Raw genomic sequence first — 27,578 nt, 5'->3', positions numbered from 1 at the left:
TCTTTACCTATCTGACTTAGAAGGCAGTTGAGTTTGAGATCCCTATAAAATCTTTTAATTTCACCTTCCTAAAGGTGTCTCCCTCCCAGATGATGACCCAGAGGCTGGCCAGGGAAGCAAGTTTTGCCTAGTGGCCATTGGCAGACTGCAGGCAAGTATGAATTTTCCTTATCTATATCATCCCTTTTCAATGAGAAGAAATCTCCTTTAGGACTTGTTCATGTTATTTTTCTTTTACTCTCTGATACAAATGAACAGTTCTATAAAAATCCACATATTTGAAGGAATATGGCATTCATAGTTAACATTGCTCCTCTTGGATTTAACGAAAACTGAAGAGGATGAGAGAGGGAGAGAGAGTTTTTCCTTTTATTTTTCATATATTCAGCTTTACAATGCTGAATTTTCTATTTTCAACTAATTTCTTTTGCCTGTATACAAAAAAGAGAGAGATTTAAGTTTTTTTATTATTACGTGACTAACAAGAGAGAAGTGAAATTATTTTGATTCTTCTCATAAAAATAAATAAGTGTCTTGGTTACTTGGGACTATAACTTTCCAGTCTGAATAATGAACACAGGCTAGCTAAATGAAGGTAAGAGGTTTTGGGTTGAATGAATTTTTCTTTTTTTTTTTTTTTTACAAAGTTGTTAAAGAGTATATATTTGGGAATGGGGCCAATGTGCTCTTTGATTGTGATTATCATTTTTTTTCTTCCTGAATGACGTGTGAAAGTTTTGAATTCCTAAAACTGGGTGCTTCATGTCTATGTAAATGACCATGAGGTGGTAGGAAATACATCTATTTTATCTCATTTTGTCTCTTTACTTTCAGGTAACTAGTTCTCCCAACTGTACAGACATGAGTAATGTTTGTCAGCCAACAGAGTTTATCTCTCGACACAACATTGAGGGAATCTTCACTTTTGTGGATCACCGCTGTGTGGCTACTGTTGGCTACCAACCACAGGTGAGGAGCTGGAGCTATTACACCACTGGTACTTTAGTCTCTTGTTTTCCCTTGGCTTTGTTGAGATTACTCAGTGATGTAATACCAGAGACAGGCAAACATATCAGCCCCTAGCTCAGAGCTAAATTTATTCTCAGCTTCTTATAAAAGTTATCATTCGGTCTAGAGCAGTGGTCGGCAACTGCGGCTCGCGAGCCACATGCGGCTTTTTGGCCCCTTGAGTGTGGCTCTTGCACAAAATACCATGGCCTGGGCGAGTCTATTCTGAAGAAGTGGCGTTAGAAGAAGTTTAAGTTTAAAAAAATTGGGCTCTCAAAAGAAATTTCAATCATTGTACTGTTATATTTGGCTCTGTTGACTAATGAGTTTGCTGACCACTGGTCTAGAGAAATATGGCTTCTGAAGCCATTTGGGAGCAGCAGGTCCAGATATAAACATTTTGGTTAATGATGTTAATGCAGATATTGGTGCAAAAGTACCAATTTTAATTAGTTAAATGCAATGGCCACCTTTTGGTAATTCATCTAATCACCTAGATGAATAGTAGTAACCCACAAGTTATTATGATTTTATTTAGAGTTAATCAGCATACCAGGTAACTATACCTCAGTTGAGAAATAAGTCATTATATAAACATTCAAAACTATAGTGGCTAGGAAGCAGTTCTGGCTATGGCTGTGTGAAGAGGTTGATGAAAAAGCGGTCTTAAAAAAGAAGAACAAAGTCAAAGGATTTACACTACCTGATTTGACAACTATTACAAAGTCATTGTTATCAAGACAGTGTGGTATTAGTATAAGGATAGGTACATAAATCAGTAGACCAAAATAGAGTCTATTCTCACATGGTCAACTAATTTTCAACAAAGATGCTGTGAGAATTCAATGGGGAAAAGAAATCTTTAAACAAATGGTAATGGATCAATTGGGATATCTATATGCAAAAAGCACACACAAAACTTAAACTCTTATAAAATTTTTAGAAGAAAGTAGAAAATCTTTGGATCTTGAGTTAAACATGATTCTTATATGACACTAAAAACATGATTTACAAAAGAAATGGATAAATTTGCCCTCATCAAATTTAAAATTTGCCCTCTTAAAAGGACATCATTAAGAAATTGAAAGCCCTGGCTGGGTAGCTCAGTTGGTTGTAGCTTTGTCCTGATATGCCGAAGTTGCTGGTTTGATCCCTGGTCAGGGCACATACAGGAATCAACCAATGAATGCATAAATAAGTGGAACAACAAATCAACGTCTGTCTGTCTGTCTCTCTTTCTCTGTTTCTCTCTGTCTCTGTCTTCCTCTCTCTCCCACCCTTCCTCTCTTCCTCTCAAACCAATAAAAAAAGAAAATGAAAAGACCAGCCAAAAACTGGGAGAAAATTTGCAAATTATATGTCTGAAAAAGGATTCGTATCCAGACTATATAAAGAAATCTTATAACTCATTAAGACAGCCAGTAATTTGAATGGACATTTCATTAAAGAAGAAATATAAATGCCATGTAAAATGATATTTATCATCATTAGTCATTAGTTAAGTGCAAATTAAAACCACAGTGAGATACCACTGCATGTCCACTAGAATAACTATAATTAGGAAGTGTCCTCCGTGTTACCTCATTTAAGAAATTTAATTTAAAAAAAATTTTTTTATGTATTGGCAAGAATGTGGAGAAACTGGAACCATCATACATTGTTGGCAGACATGTAAAATGGTATAGCCATTTCGGAAAAACATTTTGGCAGTTTCTTAAAAAGTTAAACATACGCTTATCTCATAACCCAGCAATTCTCCCTAGTATTTACCCAAGAGAAATGAAAATATTGTTTCACACATATTTATACACAGCTATTCATAGCTCTATTATTCATAATAGCCAAAACATGAAACAATTTAAATATCCATTAACTAGTGAATGGATTCTCAAACTGTGGTATATCCATGTTAGAATGCTGCTGAGCAATGAAAAGGAATATATTATTACAGTAACATAGATGAACTTCAAAACTATGTTCAATGAAAGAAGCCAGACATAAAAGATTACCTATATTGTATGATTTAATTTATATGAAATTTCTAGAAAAGGCAAAACTAAAAAAGCAGAAAGCAGATTAATGGTTGGCTAGGAAATTGTACACTAAGAATGAGTGAATTATATAGGTAAATTATAACCTCTAATCTATAAAAAATGTAGTTACAATAAACATACAATGCTCTGAAAGGAAAATGCTCCAGAGGCCAGTTTAGCAGATTCCATCTGTTGTTTTTTCTTTTCTCCCTTCCACACTTATCAATAATCCTAGGATAAAGACAGGAGAAATAAAATCCACCCCCCCACCCCTCCCGGTAATGGGCCAGGAAAGTTAGATGCTCATAAAAGTGTTGATCTTATTCTTCTTTTTCCCCTTTTAGGAACTTTTAGGAAAGAATATTGTAGAATTCTGTCATCCTGAAGACCAGCAGCTTCTAAGAGACAGCTTCCAACAGGTAACTTTTTTTCCTGGTTTGGGTCTGAGTAAAATTTTTATCTAATATCTTTTATCACATTCATTCCACAAATATTTATTGACTACTGATTGAGTATTGTGATAGGCACTACAGTTTTACATTCTATAGTACTTAACCTGTATTTTTAAGGAACAGAAAAAGACCAATCTTTGAAACTGTGAATAATGTCCAAAATATTTTAGTTTGGCTTTGGCTACTGACTATCTTGAATCTAACTAGCTGCATCCAAGGGACTCTTTAAAGTATGTAAAATATTCTGTGCCTTACTGAACTGTGGATAGTATTAGAAAAATGCATTTTATAGTTCTTAAATAGTTAACTCTTAATTGTAAGCGGACTCTTTAATTGTAATTTTCAGGCCCTATATCCTGAAAATATCAGGTGAATTAGGTAGTAGTTCTTACTTTATACCAGACTAGTTAATTTTTCTCTTTATGCCTTAGTAGTGTCCTCATTGATACAATAGGTATGATAGTAGTACTTAAATTCAGAGGGTTGTTGGGAAGGTTAAATAAGATAATGCAGTAAAGCACATAACCCAACTTCTGGAGGAAATCAGACATTGGCAGTAAAAAGTCTGTCTCCCGAGTACTCAGCATTACCAGTTCCATCCACTCGGCTGCAGCTCACAGAAAGATCACATTCCATGTATGTCTAGTCTCAAAACCTAGTCTGACTTGTGTGGAAATTATTCATAGCTAAAGATACGAACTTTCAGTAGTGTGAGAACATATTGTACAGTATATTTTAAATGCATGAAATTTATCATTCTGACGTTTTTGGCCACAGAGTATCATTTTATCACTTTTGGAAAATGTTTATTTCAAAATAGCTTTAATGGCCCAGATAGACACTCCATAATCTCAAGGTTATTATTCTGACATCAGTTGTTGCTATGGTTTTAGAATATGTAAGTAAAGGTGCTTTTTAATGGGCAGTCTACAGCTGCTTACTTAGTTACTGCTTTCCAGATTTTGATGTTTCTTAAATCTAGATGGACGTATTTTTTTTTCCAGTGCATTAATTTAGTTATTATTTCCAGTGAAGCTTCTTTTTCTTTATTTTCCTCATTTTGGTTATTTCAGTGCTTTGTTTCACACTTGATTTGTAAAAGTTTTAGACATATATTTAAAATGTGCTATTTTATTATTGCTAAATTAAGTATGTCCCATTTTCCGCTATACTTATTTTTCAGTCAGTTTGTAAGATCAGCAGATACTGTCGCATTCATCAGCCGAAACATAAATGTTATCATTTATTTAAAAAAAAATTTTAAGTGTAGATATTTTGAAGTACTGGGCTTATACGTCATTGGAATAGATATGTACAGCAATAAGCAGGTTTTCAGAACCAGTACTTAGTTTGTGTACAAACGTAATTATGTTCATTTTATATATATTATACAGTGAATACATTTAAGTTTTAAAAGCTACTTACTATTGTTTAAATGCAAATATTTACATTACATTTTTTTATCATGTTAGGTGAATGATGTGTTTTTAAAAGAAAAAGCACAAAACCTAGTGGTTGACATATAGAAACTATAAAATAAATATTACTGCTAATATTACTTTTTTATTGTTAGAGAATGAGAACAAAAGATTATTTCCTTTTAGAGTAGAAGCTAAAATAATCTAAAATTAGTTTCTTTTGCAAAACTAAAGCAAAATAAGAACTAAAACCAATTTTGTTTAATTTATAGAAACCTTCATGGGTGCTGTGAGAACAGAAATGCTTAGGTTTTGGGGGAAAGCGAGGATTAAGGAGCAATGCATAAGCTATATTCAGTGTTATTAAACTTATAAATTTCTAGTTTAGACTTGTAAAGCTAGATCAGCATTATCTTTAAGGGACTTTCCAAGGGAAGTGTGGAAACATAGTCTGTCTTTCCTGGAAAGAATTGTTATTCCTTTTTTACTTTGACTAAAGAGGTCAGGTAGTTCTGAGATTCTGGGAAGAAATATGATAAATATATCTCCTAATTATTTAGTCACTTAGTTTTCACTCCTCATACTGTTTTATTTGTAACATTGAAAGAGACAGTGACATAGGAATCTTAGGGTTATAGAGTGGGAATTTTATTTTTTAATTTTCTAAGGATAATTTTTGTGGGTTTCACTGATAGCATGAAAACTTTTTCAGGTGGTGAAATTAAAAGGCCAGGTGCTGTCTGTCATGTTCCGGTTCCGATCTAAGAACCGAGAGTGGCTCTGGATGAGAACCAGCTCCTTTACTTTCCAGAACCCTTACTCAGATGAAATTGAGTACATCATCTGTACCAACACCAATGTGAAGTATGTACCATAAAGGCCTTTTCGAATGTTGGGATTTCTCCTGGGCCACATCTGCTTACCTCCTTCTCTTCTACTTTTGTAGTAGTCAGTAGCATTAGTTTGAAGTTCCTCATCTTCCAACTTCTTACAGTTTGGGTAGTTCATCCAGGTAGAATAAGATTTTAATAAGCAATAGATTAGAGACGAGGTTCTGAGATGTGAAAGGTTTGTATTTCAATTTCGTTTCAATCCTCTCTAGAAAGGATTTTGTTGTATACCCCATTTCATTGCTCTAGTCTGGCAGAATTTTTCTCTACAGCAGATATCTGAAGACTTTCTATAAAAGGCCAGATAGTAAATATTTTAAAGGCTTTGTGGGGCATACAGTTGCTATTGCAACTACTGAACTCTGTTGTTATAGCATAAAAATAGTCCTAGACGAATAAAATGAGCAAAGATATCTATCTTCCACCAAACCATTATTTCCAAAAATGCAATGGACTGCATTTGCCCCAGGGACCATAGTTTGCTTTAGAGCATGGCTCCATCCACTCTTTTGTTAGCCTCTGTTCTCCTTTATTCCTTGATTTCTTTCTGTTTGAGCCTTCCTTCTTTGTTAAATATACACACACACAAAAATTTTGATTGAGATGGATTTCACATACCATACAGTTCACCTGTTTAAAGTATACATATTTTTAAAGTATGTCACGGGATTGTTCAGCTATTACCACAATCTAATGTCATCTATCCTAAAAGAAATCCTGTATTTGTTAAGTCACCCCTCCAAGTCCTATGCAAATAATCTACTCTGTCTCTATAAATTTACCTATTCTAGCTAGACAGTTCATATAAATGGAATCATACAATATGTGGTTCCTTTGTGACTAGCCTCTTTCACTTACTATAATGTTTTAAGGTCATCCATGTTATAGCATGTATCAGTACTTCATTTCTTTTTATTGCCAAATAGACTTTTGTATGGATATGCCACATTTTGTTTATTCATTCATTGGTTGATGGACATTGAGTTGTTTCCACTTTTTGGCTATTAAGAATACTGCTACGAACATTTGTGTACTAGTTTTTGTGTGGGTATGTTTTTATTCTCATGGCTATACACCTAGGAATGGAATTGCTGGGTCATATGGTAACTCTGTGTTTAATCTTTTGAGGAGCTGCTTTCCAGAGCTGCACTCCCATTTTATGTTCCTGTCAGCAATGTATGAGGATTGCAGTTTCTCCACATTCTTGCTGTCCTTTTTTTAAATTATACTTATCCTAGCAGGTGTAAAGTTACTTCTTTTTCATTTAGTCTCTCTGTGTAGAATTGGCTTTGAGTCCACCTCTTGAAGATCTGATTTTATAATAACTAAATAACTAGTTATTTTTTATAAATAACTAGTTTATATAATAACTAGTTATTTTTTTATAACTAGTGACCCAATGCATGAAATTCGTGCATATTAAAAGGGGATTAATTAGAGGAAATAATTTAATATTGCTATTTGCCCTTTCTCTATAATAGAAGTGTCAGAGACGAAAGAAAATTAGTAAAATATATATGAAAACCTTCCTCCTGTCCGAGTCTGGGGCTCACCATGGGACCCAGAGTCAAGTCCCCACCCACCCACATGCACCTCAAAATTGCATGAGACCCAGACCCAGCTGGCCCCCCACCCCACTGGGCTAGATCCAGACCTAGTTCCACCCTTGTCAAGCCCTGCCAGGCAGGGGGCATAGCCTCAGGTCCTCTGGCCCGGCGCCAGGATGGGGGCGTGGCCTGAGGTACTCCGTCAATTCCCGCTGGGGGGCGTTGAGGGGGGGGACATGGCCTGAGATCTCCTGTCAAGCCCTGCTGGGTGGGGGGCATGGCCTGAGGTCCCCCGACCCAGCACTGAGGGTGCAACTTGAGGTCCCCCGTCAAGCCCCGCTGGGTGGGGGGCACAGCCTGAGGTCCACCAGCCTGGTGCTGGGGTGGGGGGAGCAGCCTGAGGTCCCCTAGCCCAGCACCAGGACAGGAAGCGCACCTTGAGGTCTCCTGTCAAGCCCTGCCGGATGGGGGGCACAGCCTGAGGTCCCCCAGCCTGGTGCCAAGGCAGGAGGCGCTGTCTGAGGTCCCCCAGCCTGATGCCAGGGCGGGGGGCATGGCCTGAGGTCCCCTGTCAAGCCCTGCCGGGTCGGGGGGGCAGAGCCTGAGGTTCTCTGTCAAGCCCCTTGGGGGCAGGGGAGGGCGTAGCCTCAGGTCCCTGCTGATTGCTCGTTAAGGCTCCTTAAGGGAACTTGGCCTCAGCTGTGGGTGCAGCCATCTTGTGACGGAGTGATGGTCAATTAGCATATTCCCTCTTTATTAGATAGGATTAAATAGGATTAGCAGTATGACTAGCACCTGGTGATGACATTGAGTCTGTATTCTCCAATTCAATTGTTAGGGCTTGTAAAGTTTAATTCTCTGTTAAATTAACTTAGTATAATGGATTGAGTTAGAAATTTTTATTAACTTAGAACTCAGGTACATATGGTCATGGTCATTGTAGATTTTTGTTTATTTTGTTTTTGCATCTTTATATAACAGAACAACTATTGTTTTGTGTTTTCATTTTGTTTAAAATTTGAAATCTTTTTAGGAACTTTTTTCTGGAAATAATGGCTTCCCCCATTTTTACATAGAGTTTTCCCCACCACAATTAATTTTAATTAATTATTAATGTTTTAAAATAAATACTCTTTATAGAAAATTTGGAAAGTATTGAAAACTATTAGAGAAAGTAAAAAAATTTCGCTATCCAGAAATAGTCCTTTTTTTTTAAAAAAAAAAAATGTATTTTTATTTGATATGTGCCCTGACCAGGAATTGAACCATGATCTACTGATTTATAGGTTGACGCTCAACCACTGAGCAACATCATCGGCCGGGCCAGAAATAATCCTTTTTATGTTTCAGTATATGTACTTTCAGTTTTTCACTTAGGCTTTTTAAAACACTATATGTATATACGTGCATATCCACACAACTAGGTACTGAATACCTAGGAAGAGTTAGAACCCAAACAAGAAGAACCCATGTGCCATAGAACATAGTTTCTCTTTGTGCCATGTTGTCCATAGTGTGAATTATTTGTTGAATCTGAGGTCATAGGTTGCCTTTAGGATTGAACTTGAAAGGGAATTTATTAGGGATCACCCCACCTACAAGTGAATATGTAGAGCTTTATGCACAAGCAGTGTTAGATATATTTTTTTCTCAGTTTTACCTTCTCTCCATTTTCCCAGGAATTCCAGCCAGGAACCACGGCCTACACTGTCGAACACAATTCAGAGGCCACAGCTAGGTCCCACAGCTAATTTATCCCTGGAGATGGGCTCAGGGCAGCTGGCACCCAGGTGAGAAATGGTGGAAGAATCATTTATTGAGCAGTGACTAGTCCAGGGCCGTCTGCAATCCCATTTTTTTATTTTGTTAAGCCTTTTCCCCAGATTCTTTAAAAAAAATTTTCCCCCAATTTCTCTCCTCACTGGCTTTAACATATAGGCAGCAGCAACAACAAACAGAACTGGACGTAGTACCAGGAAGAGATGGACTGGCCAGCTACAATCATTCCCAGGTTAGTGTTTCTTTTTTGAAGAAGGACTGTGAACGTTTTTTAAAGAAATGTCTCCCAGTGCCAGTTAGAGTATAAATGTATCTATGTGAATTTTAGGGTTATTGAATTGTCATGTTAAACCTTTCATGGTTATTTTTATCATTGTATTCCACAGGTTTCTGTTCAGCCTGTGACAACCACAGGGCCAGAACATAGCAAGCCCCTTGAGAAGTCAGATGGTCTGTTTGCCCAGGATAGAGATCCAAGATTTTCAGAAATCTATTCCAACATCAATGCAGGTATGTTTCTTACTCATTCTCCTTTTAAATTCCCATTTTGATCACTTACTGATGGGCCTGCTGCTGCCCAATCAGTAGTCTTCCAACATATTCCCTCTTAGTCATAATACCTCATGAGTAAATAGGAACTTGCTGAACTACTATAGTACAGCCCCTTGACTGCCCTCCCCCCACTCCTTTTGGTCCACAGATCAGAGTAAAGGCATCTCTTCCAGCACTGTCCCTGCCACCCAACAGCTATTCTCCCAGGGCAACACATTCCCTCCTACCCCCCGGCTGGCAGAGAATTTCAGGTGAGCCCCATATGTGTGTATTGCTTTAAGGGCAACTGATGGATTCATTTGCTGAGTCCAAGTTTTATTCTTCCCTAGCTTTCTCTGGTTATTTCAGACAAAGCAGTGGAACTTACAGGGCCTAGGATGAGGCAAGCTGCTTTTCTTCCTCCTGTGTCTTTGCACTTTGCCTGTTGCCATGTTCTAGGTTCTATCTCTGTGTGTCCTGATCAGTGTGTGACTGTCAGTCTTTCTGATCTTTTCCACATTTTTTAATCAAGTTTTCCTTAACCCCCAGGAAGTCAAGGGAATCTGAGAATAGCACTAGATTGTCCTGTGATTCCTAGATTCTGTGATAAACCCATCCTTTTAATCCTTTACCTTAACTATTTGTTCACGCCTAGAAATAGTGGTCTGGCACCTCCTGTAACCATCGTTCAGCCATCAGCTTCTGCAGGACAAATGTTGGCCCAGATTTCCCGCCACTCCAACCCCACCCAGGGAGCAGCCCCAACTTGGACCCCTAGTACCCGCCCAGGCTTCTCTGCCCAGGTAAAGTTTCTTACCTGTCCCCTGGATATTGTTTTTTGTTTGTTTGTTTAGGCTTTTTTCCATATGTAAAGTTATTGTTGTTTATCTTAGGCTCCTTTTCCTCAACCCCCACCACCTACCTTCCAATTTTTATCTTGGTTGGGATCAACTAGATAATTAAAAACCATGGATAATCTAAAACTCAGAGTCTGTGGTGTTTACATACCCACTTTAAATCAGAATTGCTGCCCTAACTGGTTTGGCTCAGAGAATAGAGCATTGGCCTGTGGAGTGAAGGGTCCCAGGTTCGATTCCAGGCAAGGGCATGTACCTTGGTTGTGGGCACATCCCCAGTAGGGGGTGTGCAGGAGGTAGCTGATTGATGTTTCTCTCTCATCGATGTTTCTAACTCTCTATCCCTCTCCCTTCCTCTCTGTAAAAAAATCAATAAAATATATATATTTTTAAAAATAAATAAATCAGAATTGCTCACATAAAACATCTTGAACAGATTTTCAAATGTGTTTTGGAGTAAATTCTTTTTTTTTCTAAGATTTTTAAAATACATATACTTTTTATTGATTTTAGAGAGGGAAGGAGAGGGAGAGAAAAATAGAAACATCAATAATGAGAGAGAATCATTGATCAGCTGCCTCCTGCATACCCCCCTACTGGGGATTGAGCCCACAACCCCGGCATATACCCTTGACCAGAATTGAACCTGGGACCCTTCAGTCAACAGGCTGACGCTCTATCCACTAAGCCAAATCCACTAGGGCTGAAGTAAATTCTAAGAGGCTTCCACTTCGTTTAGGACTACAAAATACAGGAACAAAGGAGAAAATTAATTATGAATTTAGACACAGGGATGTCTATTTACAAAAAAAAAGTGTTGAAAAGTCCCTATATACTCTATATGTATATCCTATATAATAAAAGCCTAATATGCTAAGTTTCAACTGTTCGACCAGTCGCTGTGATGAGCACTGACCACCAGGGGCAGATGCTCTGACCGGTAGGTTAGCTTGCTGCTGGGGTCTGGCAGATCAGGACTGGGTGAGACGGGCTGGACACACCCTGGCTGGCCAACCTCCCGCGATCCCTCCCTGCCCGGCTGGCCCTTATCAGCCCCAATCGGGACTGGGCAAGATGACCCCGATCGGCCCCAATTGGGATTGGGCGAGATGGGCCAGACATGCCCTGGAGCCCTCCCGCGGGCCCTCCCCGGCCAGCTGGCCCTTATCAGCCCCAATCGGGACAGGGCGAGATGGTCCCGATCAGCCCTAATTGGGACTTGGAAGTGAGATGGGCCAGACACTCCCGGGAGCCCTCCCGCGATCCCTCCCCACCCCGATCGTGCACTGGTGGGGTCCCTCAGTCTGGCCTGCACCCTCTCACAATCCAGACCCCTTGGGGGATGTCAGAGAGCCGGTTTCAGCCTGATCCCCGTAGGCCAGGTCAAGGGACCCCACCAGTGCACGAATCCATCCATGCACTGGGCCTCTAGTATAATATGTTAAGCTAAAGCTAATATCCTTTCATAAGTTCATATATACTTATATTAGTAATATATAATATTCTTTTTTTTTAAAATATATTTTATTGATTTTTTACAGAGAGGGATAGAAAGTTAGAAACATCGATGAGAGAGAGACATCGATCAGCTGCCTCCTGCACGCCCCCTACTGGGGATGTGCCCGCAACCCAGGTACATGCCCTTGACCGGAATCGAACCTGGGACCCTTTAGTCCGCAGGCTGACGCTCTATCCACTGAGCCAAACCAGTTAGGGCTATAATATTCTTTATATGTTATATAATATAAATATAAATGATAATATTTTAAATTTAAAAAGCTAAAACCAAAGGTAGGCTCCAGAATTATTATTATACAATGTGATCTCAATTGTATAAAAAAATGCATAGGAAAATAAAAACTGGAAGAAATTATCCACCATATGTCTTTGGTGGTAGAATTGTGATTAATTTTTAAAAAGTATTTTCTTCACTTTGCAAATATTCCATAGTGCATATACATTACTGTTATGGTGAGAAAAATGCTAGTTACTAAAAAAAAGGACATCATTAGAAACAAATGAATGTGATACAGACTGAAAAATAAAATGATGCAAAGTGTTTTTATATATATATATATACACACACACAACATAGTGTTATTAATGCCTCCATTTTTATATAACGTTACAATTTATAAAATGCTTTTGTATAAATCATTTTTATTTAATTTTCACAACTCTAAATGCATACTTTTATTAATTTTGTAGTTCATTTTTTTTTGCACTTTTCACAGTTGCCTAAAGATAGTGTCAAGAGAGATTGGGGATTAATTGGAAGAAATATGCATTAGGAAATTGCTGAGTTTCGCTCAAAAGAATCCAGTGATTGACAGAGAGCGTTGACTCTCATAGGAATGGTATGTGCAATAATCTTAATGTTCCACTTATTGTTCTCTTCCTTTCTCTCTCTTAGGAGGTGGCCACCCAGGCTACAGGCAAGACTCGTTCTTCCCAATTTGGTGTGGGCAACTTTCAGACTCCATCTTCCTTTAGTCCCATGTCCGTCCCTGGTGCTTCCACTGCATCGCCTGGTGCTGCTGCTTACCCTACTCTCACCAGTCGTGGATCCAACTTTGGTGAGTTCAGTCCAGAAGATGGATAAAAGGAAAAATCACATCACTAAAGAGAAAGGATTTGGAGGTTAAGATGGTTTGCTGTGCACTGAGCTGATTATGAGAAAATGCAAGGTATTTGCTATTTAAAACCTAGCCACATGGCCCTGGCCAGTTTGGCTCAATGGGTTGAGTGTTGGCCTGCAGACTGAAGGGTCCCAGGTTTGATTCTGGTCAAGGACACATACCCAGGTTGTCGGCTCAGTACCCAATAGGGGTCATGCAAGAGGCAGCCTATCAGTGATTCTCTCTCATTATTGATGTTTCTATCTCTCCCTGTCCCTTCCTCTCTGAAATCAATAAAAGTAAACCCTATGCAATAAAAGGCTAACATGCAAATTGACTGAACGGCGGAACAGCCGGTTGCTATGATGCGCACTGACCACCAGGGGACAGACACTCAATGCAGGAGCTGTCCCCTGGTGGTCAGTGAAGCCGGGTTCACGGCTACCGTCAGTCGGACATCCCCTAAGGGCTCCCAGAACTGCGAGAAGGCGCAGGCCGGGCTGAGGGGGGACCCCCCCTTCCCAGTGCACGAATTTTGTGCACCAGGCCTCTAGTAAATAAAATCTAACCACATGAAAAAGATCTATAACAAAAAGCATGTAAAATATTATTAATTTAATATGCAAATTTATTCTAAAATGAGCAAAGGACTCTTTGGAACGGCTTCTTAGAGAAGAAAAATAAGTTGGGTTGGGTTTTGAAACAGAAGAGGCATTGATTGGCAGAAAGGAAGGCAAGAGGTTTCTAGGTAAAATTAATGACTTGCATGTAGTTATGTGCTAGATTTTCCTCTCTAATGGAATTAGTAGATTGAAGTTTATTCTTCCTCGCTAGCTCCTGAGACTGGACAGACTGCAGGACAATTCCAGACACGGACAGCAGAGGGTGTGGGAGTCTGGCCACATTGGCAGGGCCAGCAGCCTCATCATCGTTCAAGTTCTAATGAGCAACATGTTCAACAGCCATCAGCACCGCAACCTGGCCAGCCTGAAGTCTTCCAGGTGAGAGGATGAAAAGGCTTTAGAAAATCAGAAATTTGGAGAGAAAGGGTAACAGAGGAGAGACAGAGAAGGAAGCATGCATGTATTAGGGTGTGAGTGGGAGAAGACAGTGGGGATATGTAGGGATAATTGTCATTAATAGGAAAGATTATGAATTTAGTTTGCACAGCCTTTAACCAGACCATAGTTAGTGATGTGTAGCACCATGCAAAGATGTCAAAGAAAGTAATTATAGCCCATTCAAGGAGAACCACATCCCCACTTCACAAAAGCTTGAGTATAAACATACTGATTATGGTTATAAAGGTCTGTTTACCTAATCCTGAGGGGACTGCAAGACTGAGTGGAATAATCTTAGGCAGGACAAAGGAAGAGCTAGTTTAAAACACAGGTTGAAAGAAGGCAAAACAGATTTTGGTAGAAAACAGAGGATAAGAGATACTCCATAATAAATCTATGGGGGAGAGGTGGTATATGAAATGTGACAAGCAGATTTTTCCACTTTTGAAAATACTGAGTACTGGAAAAGAGGGAAATGTGTGTGGAACTATAAGGGGAAGACAGAGAAGGGACTAGGACAAAAGTTCGTCATCTAAAGGAGTCATAGTTGCTGAGACTGAGGAAAGCTAAGAGAACTCAGCACAGCAGAAACTCTTTGGGGACAGGAATGGTGGTTCAGGGGAATGTTGGGAAGGGAGCTTGATAAATGTAAGGGATCAAGGTGTGTGACCCAACTTATTTTTCTCTTATTAGGAGATGCTGTCCATGTTGGGAGACCAGGGCAACAGCTACAACAATGAAGAATTTCCTGATCTAACTATGTTTCCCTCCTTTTCAGAATAGAACTATTGGGGTGAGGATAAAGGGGTGGGGGAGAAAAATTACCATTTGTTTTTAAAAAACAAATCTTTCTGTAAACAGAATAAAAGTTCCTCTCCCCTCCCTTCCCTCACCCCTATTGTGTACCCCCTTTCACTTCCAGCCTTTCCCTTGCCCTCCTGCCTCTCTGACATAATTTATAGACGAGATGGAGTAAATCCTCAAGGTTTTGTGGACCGTTTGAAAAATTGAGGCTGGGTGAAGTTAAAAATGCCTTGCCTTATGTCTCCTGACCAGCAATTTGTACAGAGGTGATTTCTGCTAGGGTCAAGGGACAGATTAGAGAACCTGATGTCCACTATTTGCCTTGTACTGTGGCTTGTTTTTGGAAAGAGATTCTGAATAAGGCGGGGGAGAGGAAAAATGTCCTCATATTTGAGGACCATGAAACATGGTAGGTATATATGGGGCTTTAGGAAGTGAGAATATGTTCTTTCTGCTGCCTGTGAGCAGTTCCTCTGGAAAGAAATGTGAGGAAATGAGAGAGAAGAGAGTGAGTGAGTGTGTGTGTGTGTGTGTGTGTGTGTGTACATGTATTTCTTTGTGTATTTCTTTCTCCCTATTAGGGAGTTATGCAAAATTTGTCCCAGATTTTATCTTTGTCTTTCTCTGTGTTTTTCAAAGAGTCCTAAGGAGTTAAATCTTCTAGGTATTTTCTACTTAGTATTGCAGCCAAAGAGTATTTAAATAAATGTCTTTGCTGTACTTACATCTGTGCCCAGCCAATATGCAACTCTAAGCAGATATATAACATTTTCTGTTGATATGGTTGGTCTATCATCAGACATATTTAGTGATAAAACTGGGTCGTTCCTGCTTTTGGTGCTGTCACCTTATATGGAAGATGTGCAAACATTACAGAAATAGGCTGGCAGGATAAAACTTTCAGAAACCCCATACTTGGCCATAAGGATAATGCTGCATTTTTGTCAGAATTACATATATGTGTTCCATGGAGGTTATTTCTGCATGGAAACTCAACTTCTTGGATTAGTAGTCCCAGTGAAAACCCTCACTGGTGCAGTTTGAACCAAATACCAGCCTTCTTGCAAAGTAGCCTCTCATCCCATTCTCAAAGTATCCAGTCTGGCAAGAAACTGAGATTTAGGTCTTTTCTGACCTATAACTCTTTCCTCTTTGCTCCCTCTCAGTCTTGAGATTGGATTTTGCTTTGTAGTGTAAAATAAATAAATCCATGTGATAGATGGGGCCTGGACTCCCATCCCAACAGGGTCACTTAGTAATTAATTAACTATAGCCATATAAATGTGGATACAGGTTACTACTATCACTCTTTACCTTCCTCAGGTAACAGTCATGTGTATCAGCCTTTTTTTTTTAATTGGCTCAGGACAGTATTGTAAGTGAAAGACTGAATTAATAAGAAGACATTTTAAATGTAGCCATAGGGGACTGAGGAGCACAGATGGCCTTGGAGAGACTCAGAGAATGTCATTACGGGGTTTCCCTCCCTTTTGTCTCCAGTCTAGTGCCAGGTATTGGAGTGGAAAAGGAGACGGTTTATTTTTTTATTCTAAGTGCACACATACAGTATACATATATATTTATATCACAATTTAAGAAACCAAAATGTTGAGTTTCCAATAAAGTCCTTGTTTTTTAATAATCGCCTGTTTTTAAATGTGATCAAGACTATAATATTGTATAGTTATTATAGGGCTTTGGGAGAGGGGTGGGGAAGGGAGGGAGAAGATGCTCTGGGGGTTTTGTTTCTGCTTTTCCTTCAGGGTTTTATTTTTGGTTGTTTTTCTCTTGTTGGCCATTTCTGTACTGCTGGCATCTGTGCTGAGCCTTACAGTGGCAAAAATAATGACATGTAGCAAGTATTTTAAAACAAAATATTTTTCCTTTTGTAAACTTTGTGTTGTGTCATCTTGATTGCGGCTTTATTATTCCTTTGCAGCTCATAAACAACAGACTCCCACAAAGAGTTGAATCCATAGCTTTAGTTCCAAATATACAAACATAAAGCACAATGTGTCTATAATTTCAGAAATGGGAAATCATAGGGCTCTGATCACTCAGTATTCCTTGGTTGTCCTCCTGATCCTGACTCATTCTGAGTGAAGTTAGGGACATCTGACTGTGGGGTGGGGTTGGGGAATGCCAAAGTCCTGTGAGAGGGGAGAATTGGGACTGGAGACAAGTTGGACACATCTGGATTTCTTCTCCCAGCATCTCCCCCTCTTCTGGATGAAAAGGAATTAGGGGCAGGGAAATTTAAACTATTCAGGTCTGGACCTGGTTTCCCTCTAGGTTCATTAGCAAATCTTAAAACGCATAGGCATACGCCTGTGTTCTTGAGAGTCTATGTAATCTACCAGACACTGAATCTAGATCCCATGTATTATCCTTTCTGTTCCAAGGACCCTCTTTTCCTCTTCCCCCACATCCGTTTATGGAAGAATATGGAGTTTGGGAGTGTGGCTCATGATTTGTCACATGCCTGGATATTGGGGGGGGAAGTATGTGGAGAAGCTCATGACTGGATCTCGGTTGGGGATTTTAGTAATTGAGACAGATAATGTTCATCAGGCATCCCACCATCAGAGTTTAGCAACAAATAAGTCACATGTGAGTTTGTCAGTGCCATGGCATTGATTCATGTGCTGTCATAAATTTCTAAGAATACTGATTATTGCTACTTTTAGAACTGGTTTCACCTGGACTTTCTGTGCATTTCCTTCCTCAGCACAACTGTATTAGGCTGGGAGAGCTATTCCTGTGCATAGAAGCAGTGACAACAGTTACCCAACAAGCTTATAAAATACAAATGATTTTGAAGCCTATGGCTTCTCTTATATACTCTTCTAGCCTTTTGTTTTTATTCCTTCATCTCAGACACAAATTCAAAAACAAGGTTTAAAGTTGGAGAGATGGGTAACAGGAAAAGATAATAATCCTCCAATATAATAAAAAATGATGGGAGAGATCAGGACTAGATCCCTCTACTGAGAAGATAAGCCCTGACTTGAGTACTGTGTATTGGGTCTATTGTTGTCTGCCCTTAATGTAAAAGCAGCTCTCCACCCTGGCTCACTCCACATGCATACAGAAACACTGCAAATTCGATGCCTCCTTCCCTCCTCCCTAATCCCCCTTCTCAGCATTTCTATCTCCGCCTCCCTCCCCTGTCCAAATTTTCCAGCCAACAGCTGGAGCTGACTTCCGCAATTCTGATGGAATAAATCCAGCAATCCTAGGCATCTGCCCACATTATCGACACTTCCCTGCTGAAACAAGCCCAGAGAACAGATTCCCATCAGCAGGTAACATTTTCAACTTCCTAGCTCTTCGTTTTTCATTCCTGCCAGTTCTACATTTTAGGGGTGTTAGGGATGTAGTGACTTGGGGATCAAAATGAACTTTGTAGGCTTTGTGCAAGAAAACAATGATACCCTTCTTAGGTCATTTCCTGACCAAATAAAATCTGCCATGAGATTTTAGAATTACTTCTATGACTTGTATGTATACATGGTTGTTAGTAAAAGCAAAAATATAGGAATCCTTTACCAATGCTTCACTTAGAGTAGCCTCTGGGGTTTTCTGTTTTGGCCAAAGGGACCAAAAGGGTTAACGTAGCGGGAAGTGGAGTGGTGCAGGGAGGTGGCAGCTCAGTACTTGCTACTCTGAGTCATCCCAAAGCCCTTAACACTCCACACGTTAAATGTCCTGCTGTATGTTTGCAAAGATTACATAAAAATGGACTATAACTTCAAAACTTAATGCAAGCTGTGTGACTTGCTACGGACTGTAAATTGTTCTTAAAATGGAGGACATGTAATTAAGCCACTGCAAGGAGTGAAGCTAGAGCAAACTAGGGAAAGTGTATATTTGGTCATAGAACATTGCTTACATTCTTTTAACAAACTTTGGTTCTGAGGTTTTTTGTCTTGTGAGGCAGTCACAGAGGTTTTCGTTGTCAGAAAAATTAAAAAAAACCTTCCTGCCCAAAGCAGCTGGTTGAAATTAGGACAGTTTCCTGCCTGAGGAGGGAGCAGGAAGAGAAAGAAAGAAGAAATGCTTAAGACTAAGGAAACAGTAAAATACTCTCATAGCGAATAGGAAATACTGGCAACTTTTCCCTTGTTCTCTCCTGGCAAGGTCTGGAAAAATATCAGACCTTAGGCACAGAAAAGAAGAATGCCTTAAAGAAATGACCAGGAAGCAAATGTGGCGGGCGGTCTTCCCTTTTGGGTATTATCCAACCACCATCATCCCCCCTGCGCTTATCTACATAACCTTGTCCATCTTTTCCAAGTCTGCTGGGGATATTGGAGGAGACGGGTGCTGAGCCCATGCTGATAGTCCATTTTCTACCCTGTTTAGGTTGTCAGGGCAAGTTGTGTGTGTGTATATGGAATCCCCCTAGGTCAAAATACTTAGCACCAGAAGTATCTGCACCCCATCCAAACCCAGACTCCTCCTGACTATCAGGTTTATCACATGGAAATCACCTTCAGTTGTTTTTCTATCTTCATGAAGCCCAATTTTCCTTTGCCTCATAGTCGATAGGAAGAGGTTCTCAACTGCAGGCTCATCAATACCCCAGAATTACTGTGTGTGCATGCATTTTTTCTGGTGCGAGGGGTTATATAGTGGCTTACAAATTTTTATTAGCTTCTCAAAGGAGTCTGTGACTGCCAAAGGTTGAGAACTACCTGTCTGGGAAGATGGCTCCAGGTATTTCCTCCTAAGCCAGGCTAGGACTTCCTTGGCAAATAGAAGAGTTGCCCCTAATTATCCCATTCCTCAGGATGTGGGAGCTCAAGGTGCTACTGCTGCTGCCTATGGTGAGCTTTGCTCTATACCCTGAGGAGATACTGGACACCCAATGGGAGCTATGGAAGAAGACCTACAAGAAGCAGTATAACAGCAAGGTGCCCGGGGACCTGGAGGGGAGCATGGTGGGAGGGCTAAGTGAGACTTGGAGTCCTAGGTTCCAGACTCCTCTTATCCAAATACTTGAACCTCTCCAACCAAGCAAACCTGCCCTTGTTCCCCAGCTGTTAACACAGTTTTCATTCCTACTCCTCAAGTCACCATCAAGTCTTATCCTTACTTTTCTTTATATTTTCCTTTTGGGAAGACTTCTCAGATTAATGCTGTTAATCCATAAGCAACTTTTCTATACATCTCTCCAGATCTTTGCATTCTATTATTTGAATATGCTTATATATTTCTTCTTGCATGTTCTTAATAATTCCATGATCATTTCCCAAACTAGATTGTATACTCTCTATTATTGTAAGTTTTTATCTTTTCTCCTAAATACCTCCATAATATTACATATGTAACTTTGCACACAGAACCCAGTCTATGCCAGTACTGACAATGCTCTATTTAGGTGGATGAAATCTCTCGGCGTTTAATTTGGGAAAAAAACCTGAAGCATATTTCCATCCATAATCTTGAGGCCTCTCTTGGTGTCCATACATATGAACTGGCAATGAACCACTTGGGGGACATGGTGAGTGAACCTCAGCTCTTGTCCTACCTGTCCTATTTGCCTTAGTTTCCTGATTATGCCTGGCCTCTCTCTTCTTTGTCCCAGACCAGTGAAGAGGTGGTTCAGAAGATGACTGGACTCAGAGTACCTCCCTCCCATTCTCGCAGTAATGACACCCTCTATATCCCAGACTGGGAAGGCAAAGCCCCAGACTCCATTGATTATCGAAAGAAGGGATATGTTACTCCTGTCAAAAATCAGGTACCCACCTGTCTCCTGGGAATGGGTATGTAAGATGGCATGACCTCTTCCTTTTGCTGTTTCTTTGTTCTTAAGATACGAGGGCATTAGGAAGGGGGTGAGGAATTAAGGTTACCTCTCCCCGTGCTAATAGCCTATTCCAGTGATCGGCAAACTCATTAGTCAACAGAGCCAAATATCAACAGTACAACGATTGAAATTTCTTTTGAGAGCCAAATTTTTTAAACTTAAACTTCTTCTAACGCCACTTCTTCAAAATAGACTCGCCCAGGCCGTGGTATTTTGTGGAGGAGCCACACTCAAGGGGCCAAAGAGCCGCATGTGGTTCGCGAGCCGCAGTTTGCCGACCACTGGCCTATTCCATCATTTAACTCATCTGTTTTTGAACTTTTAGGTTTTTTTGTTAATCCTCACCTGAGGATATTTTTCCCATTGATTTTTAGAGAGAGTAGAAGCGGGGAAGAGAGGAGGAAAGAAAGAAGACAATGTGAGACATCAATTGGTTACCTCCCTCACAATGCCCCAACCCCCAACCCAGACAGGGGATCAAACCTGCAACCCAGATACATACCCTTGACCAGGAATCAAACCCTCAACCCTTTGGTGTGCAGGCCAACTCTAACCATTGAGCAACACTGGACAGGGCTTTAGGTTGTTTCTGCGTTTTCCTTTTTACAAATAGTGTAAGCACCTTGTGCATATATTTTTGTATCCATATACAAATATTCATGCAAAATAAATCCTCAAATTAAAATGAATAGATCCTTTCCAAAAAGGTTTTACTATCTTACATTTTTGTCAGCACGAGAATGCCAGTTTTCCCACAACCTTAACAGTGTTGGTTGTATGTGTCAGCCAGATGAACAACTGATTTAACATTCATTCAACAAATACATTTTTTTTCCAGAACTTAACCAGATATGTGCTAGGCAGTAGAGATTCAAGATGACTAAGACACACCTGTGTCCTCAAGAAATCCTCCATCTTAAAAAATAGACAGAAAGCTCTGGCCAGTGTGGCTCAGTTGGTTGGAGCATCATCCCATCACGGAAAGCTCACAGGTTTGATTACCAGTCAGGGCACATGCCCAGGTTGCGTGCAGGCTTGATCCTCTGTTGGGGCGTATGGGAGGCAGCCAATGGATGTTTCTCACATCTGTGTTTCTCTCCCTCTCCCTCTCCCTTCTTCTCTCTCTAGAATCAATGAAAAACATATCCTTAGGTAAGGACCAAAAAATAATAATAAAAATATAAAAAAGAAAAATCTACCACCTATCTTAAGAAACAGTAGTGATAGCTAGCACTTTTATTACCCACATTTTACAGATAAGGAAACTGAGGCAAAAAGAGGTTTGGTAACTTAAGGGCACATATCTAAGGGGTTACAAAGTCAGTACTCTGCTATACTACAGCTAATGGAACAATAGTAACAAAAGTTATCAATAGCAATGCTAGCAATAGAACAGTGCAACAAATATTAAATGAAGGGAAATAGGAAGCTTTCACAGCAAAGGGGACATGTGTGCTGGAATTTATAAAATCTATGGAATTTCATCAGGCAGGTAGAGGTGAAAAAACAAAAAGCGTGAATAACAATGACTGATAGTTTCTCTGTTATGCCTCTCAGGGTCAGTGTGGTTCCTGTTGGGCTTTTAGCTCTGTGGGTGCCCTGGAGGGTCAACTCATGAAGAAAACTGGTAAACTCTTAAATCTGAGTCCCCAAAACCTGGTGGATTGTGTGTCAGAAAATGATGGCTGCGGAGGGGGCTACATGACCAATGCCTTCCAGTATGTGCAAAAGAACCGGGGCATTGATTCCGAAGACGCCTATCCATATGTGGGGCAGGTGAGACCATCCCACATAGCTCTGTAATGGGTCCTCCTGTCCCGGCATGATATTTTGTACTAGAAACAATCCCAGCAATCTTGTTTTCTGTTACCTTATTCTGCTTTCTTACTGGGAAAATTGTCCACTGAGGCCAAGAAGATTCCCACACTCTGGGAGAATTGGGGGAGCTTAGGCTACCATAGATCCCATCTGCCTCTGTGCCCTGGGGGAGTGGGAGAAACAGGGGATAGGCTATTCCACAGATCTCTGAGAAGGTCTCTATAACCCTCTATTCAACGCCCACTCCCATCACAAATCTAATTTCATGAATCATGTGGCTTTATTTGTATGACCTCAGTGTGGGTTCTGGGAACATTTAAGCAGATTATGTAAGTTAACATGTATAAAATGAGAGAAAAAACAAGTTGCTTCATATTTGTTTAGAGGTCAACTCACTTCCTCCTATAAGCCTCTTTAGCAACAGAAAGCAGATCTTTCTTATCTAAAATGAAGAAATTCTGAGGGCTTTTTATAGTCCTGGGGTTGATAATATAATATGGGGCCTTTGCAACAGGAGCCTTTGAAGAAGGGATAACCAGTTTTAGTAATGAAAATGATGGCTGCTATGTGCTAAGCCATGTGCTTAGTGCATTTTCTCATTTAATCTTAACAGCCCTGTAAGGTGATGTATCCTCACTTTGTAAGAGGAAATTGGCACGAGGTAAAACAGCATATTCAAATTCATACCACTAGTTTTGTAGCAGAGCCAACGTTTATCTACCAGATCTGTTTATCTGCTGCAAACATTGCCAGGCACGTCTTCTGTGCATATATGCAAGAATTATCTAAGTCTTAAGTTATTCAACTCTGCTAGATAGATAATATCAAATATTTTACCAAAGTATTTGGAAAAATTTATATTCCCACATTGTGTATAAGAAATCCCATTGATTTACATCTTTTTAAAAAACTTATTTTTCAATTACAGTTAACATTCAGTCTTGATGTGGCTTCTTTGTATCCTTAGTTGCAGGAGTTCTGTTTATCTAGTCTTCAGGTGATTCTCAAGGGTGGTTGTTCTATGACTTAGGTGGAATTTTGATGTGGTCGTGGGAAGAGGTGAGCACAGTGTCTACTGACTCAGCCATCTTGACGGAAAGTCTCACATCTTCATCAGTGTGTTTATGTGGCCATCTGCATTTCTTCTTCAGTGTGTTCAATGTTTATATCTTTTGCCCATTTTAATTTGGTTATTTTTCTCTTTCTTACTGATTTTTAGGGATTTAAAAAAGATATTTGGATACTAATATTATGTGTATTGTAGGTTGATGTTTGTCTTTTCACTCTTAATTTTTTTTTTAAAATATATTTTATTGATTTTTTACAGAGAGGAAGGAAGAGGGATGGTCAGAAACATCGATGAGAGAGAAACATCGATCAGCTGCCTCTTGCACACCTCCTACTGGGGATGTGCCCGCAACCAAGTTACATGCCCTTGACCGGAATCGAACCCGGGACCCTTCAGTCCACAGGCTGACGCTCTATCCACTGAGCCAAACCGGTTCTGGCTTCACTCTTAATTTTAGTGTAGTAAAATTATTTTTTTCCTTTGTAGTTTGTTCCTTTAAAAATTCAATAACAATGAGTTTATTCATTCATGTTTAGTCATCTGAAATGATGTCTGCTGCAATAAAATACTCAAAAAACCCCATTATCTAAATATTAACAATAATGGTAGCCCTCCCAAGCTCACACATACTATAGGGCCAGAAGATGAAACGTGCTTTTAAAAAAATCTTATTTCAGATATCTTTACACTGAGGTAATAAAAAATTATTTCTTTACCTGTTTTTTAGGTTTTACAGTGTTTGCTTCTATATTTATATTTTAAAACCACCTGAAACTGATTTTTGTGTATGGTGCAAGGTAGTCACTTTTTCACAGTGCTCTAAAATGGTGGAGAGAGAACAGACCTCTCTAGAGATTGGTCACTGCCCCTATTAGTTCACTAACATCATTAAAACGTTGGTAGAGCCCTGACTGGATTGGCTCAGTGGATAGAGCGTCGGCCTGCAGACTGAAGGGTCCCAGGTTCGATTCCGGTCAAGAGCATGTACCTTGGTTGCAGGCACTTCCCCAGTAGGGGGTGTGTAGGAGGCAGCTGATGGACATTTCTCTCTCATTGATGTTTCTAACTCTCTATCCCTCTCCCTTCCTCTCTGTAAAAAATCAATGAAATATATTTTTTAAAAACACAAACGTTAGTAGAGTTTCTCACTCACCAATTCATTGCCGGTTGCTTTGTCCTACTCCTTTTTCAATCATTTTTTTTTTTTTATTCCCCTGCAGGATGAAAGTTGTATGTACAATCCAACAGGCAAGGCAGCTAAGTGCAGAGGGTACAAAGAGATCCCTGAGGGGAACGAGAAAGCCCTGAAGAGGGCAGTGGCCCGAGTGGGACCCATCTCAGTAGCCATTGATGCAAGCCTGAGCTCCTTTCAGTTTTATAGCAAAGGTAAGGAGCTGCTCCAATGGAACACGGTCACCTTACGATGTGGGCTTGGCAGCTTCTCAAAGGGCACTGAGCATTTTCAGTATTTCGTTTCCATATTCACACTGAGTCTGCCAGAGAGAAACTAACAGCTGCCATGGCACAGAGCATCTCTGATGTAAGCCCTTCTGACTGGGATGGATTCTACAAAGGGTCACCGAGAGTGGGAGACCCCACAGGGTGCCCCTGGGATTACAGAAAGGTTTACCTTGATTGATTGTTTCCTAGGTGTGTATTACGATGAAAACTGCAACAGCGATAATCTGAACCATGCAGTTTTGGCAGTGGGATATGGGATCCAGAAGGGAAAAAAGCACTGGATAATTAAAAACAGGTAATGAGGGGAACACTACGTTTGTCAGTCAATCACTTTCACTCTCCCCTCCTCTCCTTCCAGTCTTCCATTCTCTCCACTTATTTCCTTATTATCTATTCTCATAGCTTCATTTATTTTTCCTATGGTTTTTATTCCCAAACTAAAATCACTAACTTCAGCCTCTCTTCCTTCTTTCTTATGCTCTAGACTAGGGGTGGGCAAACTTTTTGACTCGAGGGCCACAATGGGTTCTTAAACTGGACCGGAGGGCCGGAACAAAAGCATGGATGGAGTGTTTGTGTAAACTAATATAAATTCAAAGTAAAGGAGCGGAGGGGAGAGCAAGAGAACCGGATAGAACAGCCGGATCCGGCCCGCGGGCCGTAGTTTGCCCAAGGCTGCTCTAGACTCATGTTTTCAAGATTACTCTTCCTAAAGCACAAATCAGATTACATCACTCTCCCAATCAGAAACCTTCAGTGTCTCCTCCACTGTGATGGACCACAGAGTCCAAGTCTTTAGCCTGGCAGTAAAAATAACTCAGCTTGATCTTGAGCTACCTTACCAGACATACTTCTCATCACACCCTGTCAGGCACCCTATTTTTCAGTCATAAGACTGTAACACATATCCCATGCTTTCCTGCCTGTTACTCATTTCACACTCCTCCACTAGCATCCCATTTCCACAGGCCCCAACTCTATCCAGCCTTTGGGCTCAGCTCAAATGCTACCTCTTACATTGTCTTTTTGTTCCTCCTGATCAGAAGCAATCTCTCCTACCTTTAAGACCTATAGTATTAGGCCTTCCATTTCTTGACTTTAAACTTTTTAAAGGTAAAAACTGTCTTATTTATTTTGTATGCCATTAGTTCCTAGTGCAATACTTAGTGTTTTAATGTATAAATGAGGGTACTAAGTATTTTTCTTGATTGGTCCTACAGCTGGGGAGAAAGCTGGGGAAACAAAGGCTATATCCTCATGGCTCGGAATAAGAACAATGCTTGTGGCATTGCCAACCTGGCCAGCTTCCCCAAGATGTGACTTCAGCCAGCCAACTCTATCCTGCTCGTCCATTCCTTCCATGATGGTGCAATGAAGTGATGTACTTTGGAAGGGAGTGGTATGCCTTTCTTGAAGCAGATGTAGTAACACAGAGATTGTCCATTCAGTCTCCTCATTTGTTTGTGCTTCAGGCGACACTCCTTCTACTTTCCTTCTCTCCACCCAAGGCCTTTATTTTTCACTGTGACCACAATAGGAATTTCCCTAACAGGTGTGCATTCTTAGTCTGAGATGTGACCATAGCCTGCCCTGACTGTGTTGTCCTGAGGCTAATGCTGTGCAAACAGTTAGAAGCTAGACATCTTAGATAGGCCAGATTCTCATTCACAGGGCCTAGTTAGCTTTGACCACTCTAGGGGAATAAGGTGATCTGACTTGTCGATCACCACGTTCATTTCTTCTATATCTCAAGGTAGAAATATCTATGCACCCCAATTCATAAATCTATTTATCAATTTTTGGTACAAGTTAACATGATACAAGAAATGTGTTTTCTTTTTCCTTCTTTGCATTTTTTAAGTAAACCTAGTATTTATCTTGTCTATAACTTAATAAATAGCTATTTGGTAACAACTCATTTTGTGTTGGATACTGTCCTAGGTGCTGGAGACAAAAAGGTGAATAAAACATATTCTTATACTTGATGTGCTCATAGTTTGTTTGAAGAGACCATAACACAAATAATTCATCTTAATTCATTTATTTGTCCATTGACCCCCTCCATCCTCCATCCGCCCCTCCCAGGCCTTCACCACTCTATTGGAAACTATTTTTTTTTTATTGGAAACTCTTTATAATGGTTTCCAAGCAGTATTAATTCTAAAAGAATTTAGCAGGCTAGTAATAAATCTGCATAACTGATTTTACCATTTTTCACAAAATCCTCATTCTTACCACTAGAAAGAATTCACATTTAGAAAATGCTAACCATATGTCAGGCAGTATTTAATTTTATTCTATGCAAAATCATTTATTTTTATATCTAAATATTTAATACCATGTGGTATGCAGTATATTTAAAAACATGATGAAATATATTAGTAAGACACAGCCCAAACTTCAAGAATATTATAGAC

The 27,578-nt window shown here is 39.9% G+C and overlaps 2 protein-coding genes across 3 annotated transcripts in view; both read left to right on the top strand.

Moving 5' to 3' along the window:
* Positions 1 to 16,888, top strand: part of ARNT (aryl hydrocarbon receptor nuclear translocator) — a 56,286-nt gene extending 39,398 nt beyond the window's left edge. For both annotated transcript variants that reach the window (XM_080647562.1, XM_080647561.1), the window contains 12 exons: positions 75 to 151; positions 835 to 969; positions 3,386 to 3,460; positions 5,624 to 5,775; positions 9,028 to 9,138; positions 9,287 to 9,359; positions 9,514 to 9,637; positions 9,828 to 9,930; positions 10,314 to 10,461; positions 12,929 to 13,091; positions 13,968 to 14,134; positions 14,888 to 16,888. In XM_080647562.1, coding sequence (XP_080503688.1) covers positions 75 to 151; positions 835 to 969; positions 3,386 to 3,460; positions 5,624 to 5,775; positions 9,028 to 9,138; positions 9,287 to 9,359; positions 9,514 to 9,637; positions 9,828 to 9,930; positions 10,314 to 10,461; positions 12,929 to 13,091; positions 13,968 to 14,134; positions 14,888 to 14,977 — 1,418 coding nt within the window. In that variant the 3' untranslated portion in view covers positions 14,978 to 16,888. The remainder of the gene's footprint in view (positions 1 to 74; positions 152 to 834; positions 970 to 3,385; positions 3,461 to 5,623; positions 5,776 to 9,027; positions 9,139 to 9,286; positions 9,360 to 9,513; positions 9,638 to 9,827; positions 9,931 to 10,313; positions 10,462 to 12,928; positions 13,092 to 13,967; positions 14,135 to 14,887) is intronic.
* An 87-nt stretch (positions 16,889 to 16,975) lies between these two features.
* On the top strand, positions 16,976 to 27,145 carry CTSK (cathepsin K). The gene is made up of 8 exons (XM_080647560.1): positions 16,976 to 18,303; positions 19,791 to 19,914; positions 20,382 to 20,504; positions 20,589 to 20,744; positions 22,371 to 22,589; positions 24,921 to 25,086; positions 25,351 to 25,456; positions 26,382 to 27,145. The coding sequence occupies exons 2-8, from the start codon at positions 19,792 to 19,794 to the stop codon at positions 26,479 to 26,481; spliced, it is 993 nt and encodes a 330-aa protein (XP_080503686.1). The 5' UTR covers positions 16,976 to 18,303; position 19,791; the 3' UTR covers positions 26,482 to 27,145.
* Positions 27,146 to 27,578: the final 433 nt, after the last annotated feature.

The sequence above is a fragment of the Plecotus auritus genome (genome assembly GCF_963455305.1).
Source record: "Plecotus auritus genome assembly, chromosome: 12".
Lineage (NCBI taxonomy): Eukaryota > Metazoa > Chordata > Mammalia > Chiroptera > Vespertilionidae > Plecotus > Plecotus auritus.
The sequence above is the reverse complement of the archived record's forward strand: the minus strand, read 5'-3'. Positions and strand labels throughout refer to the sequence as shown.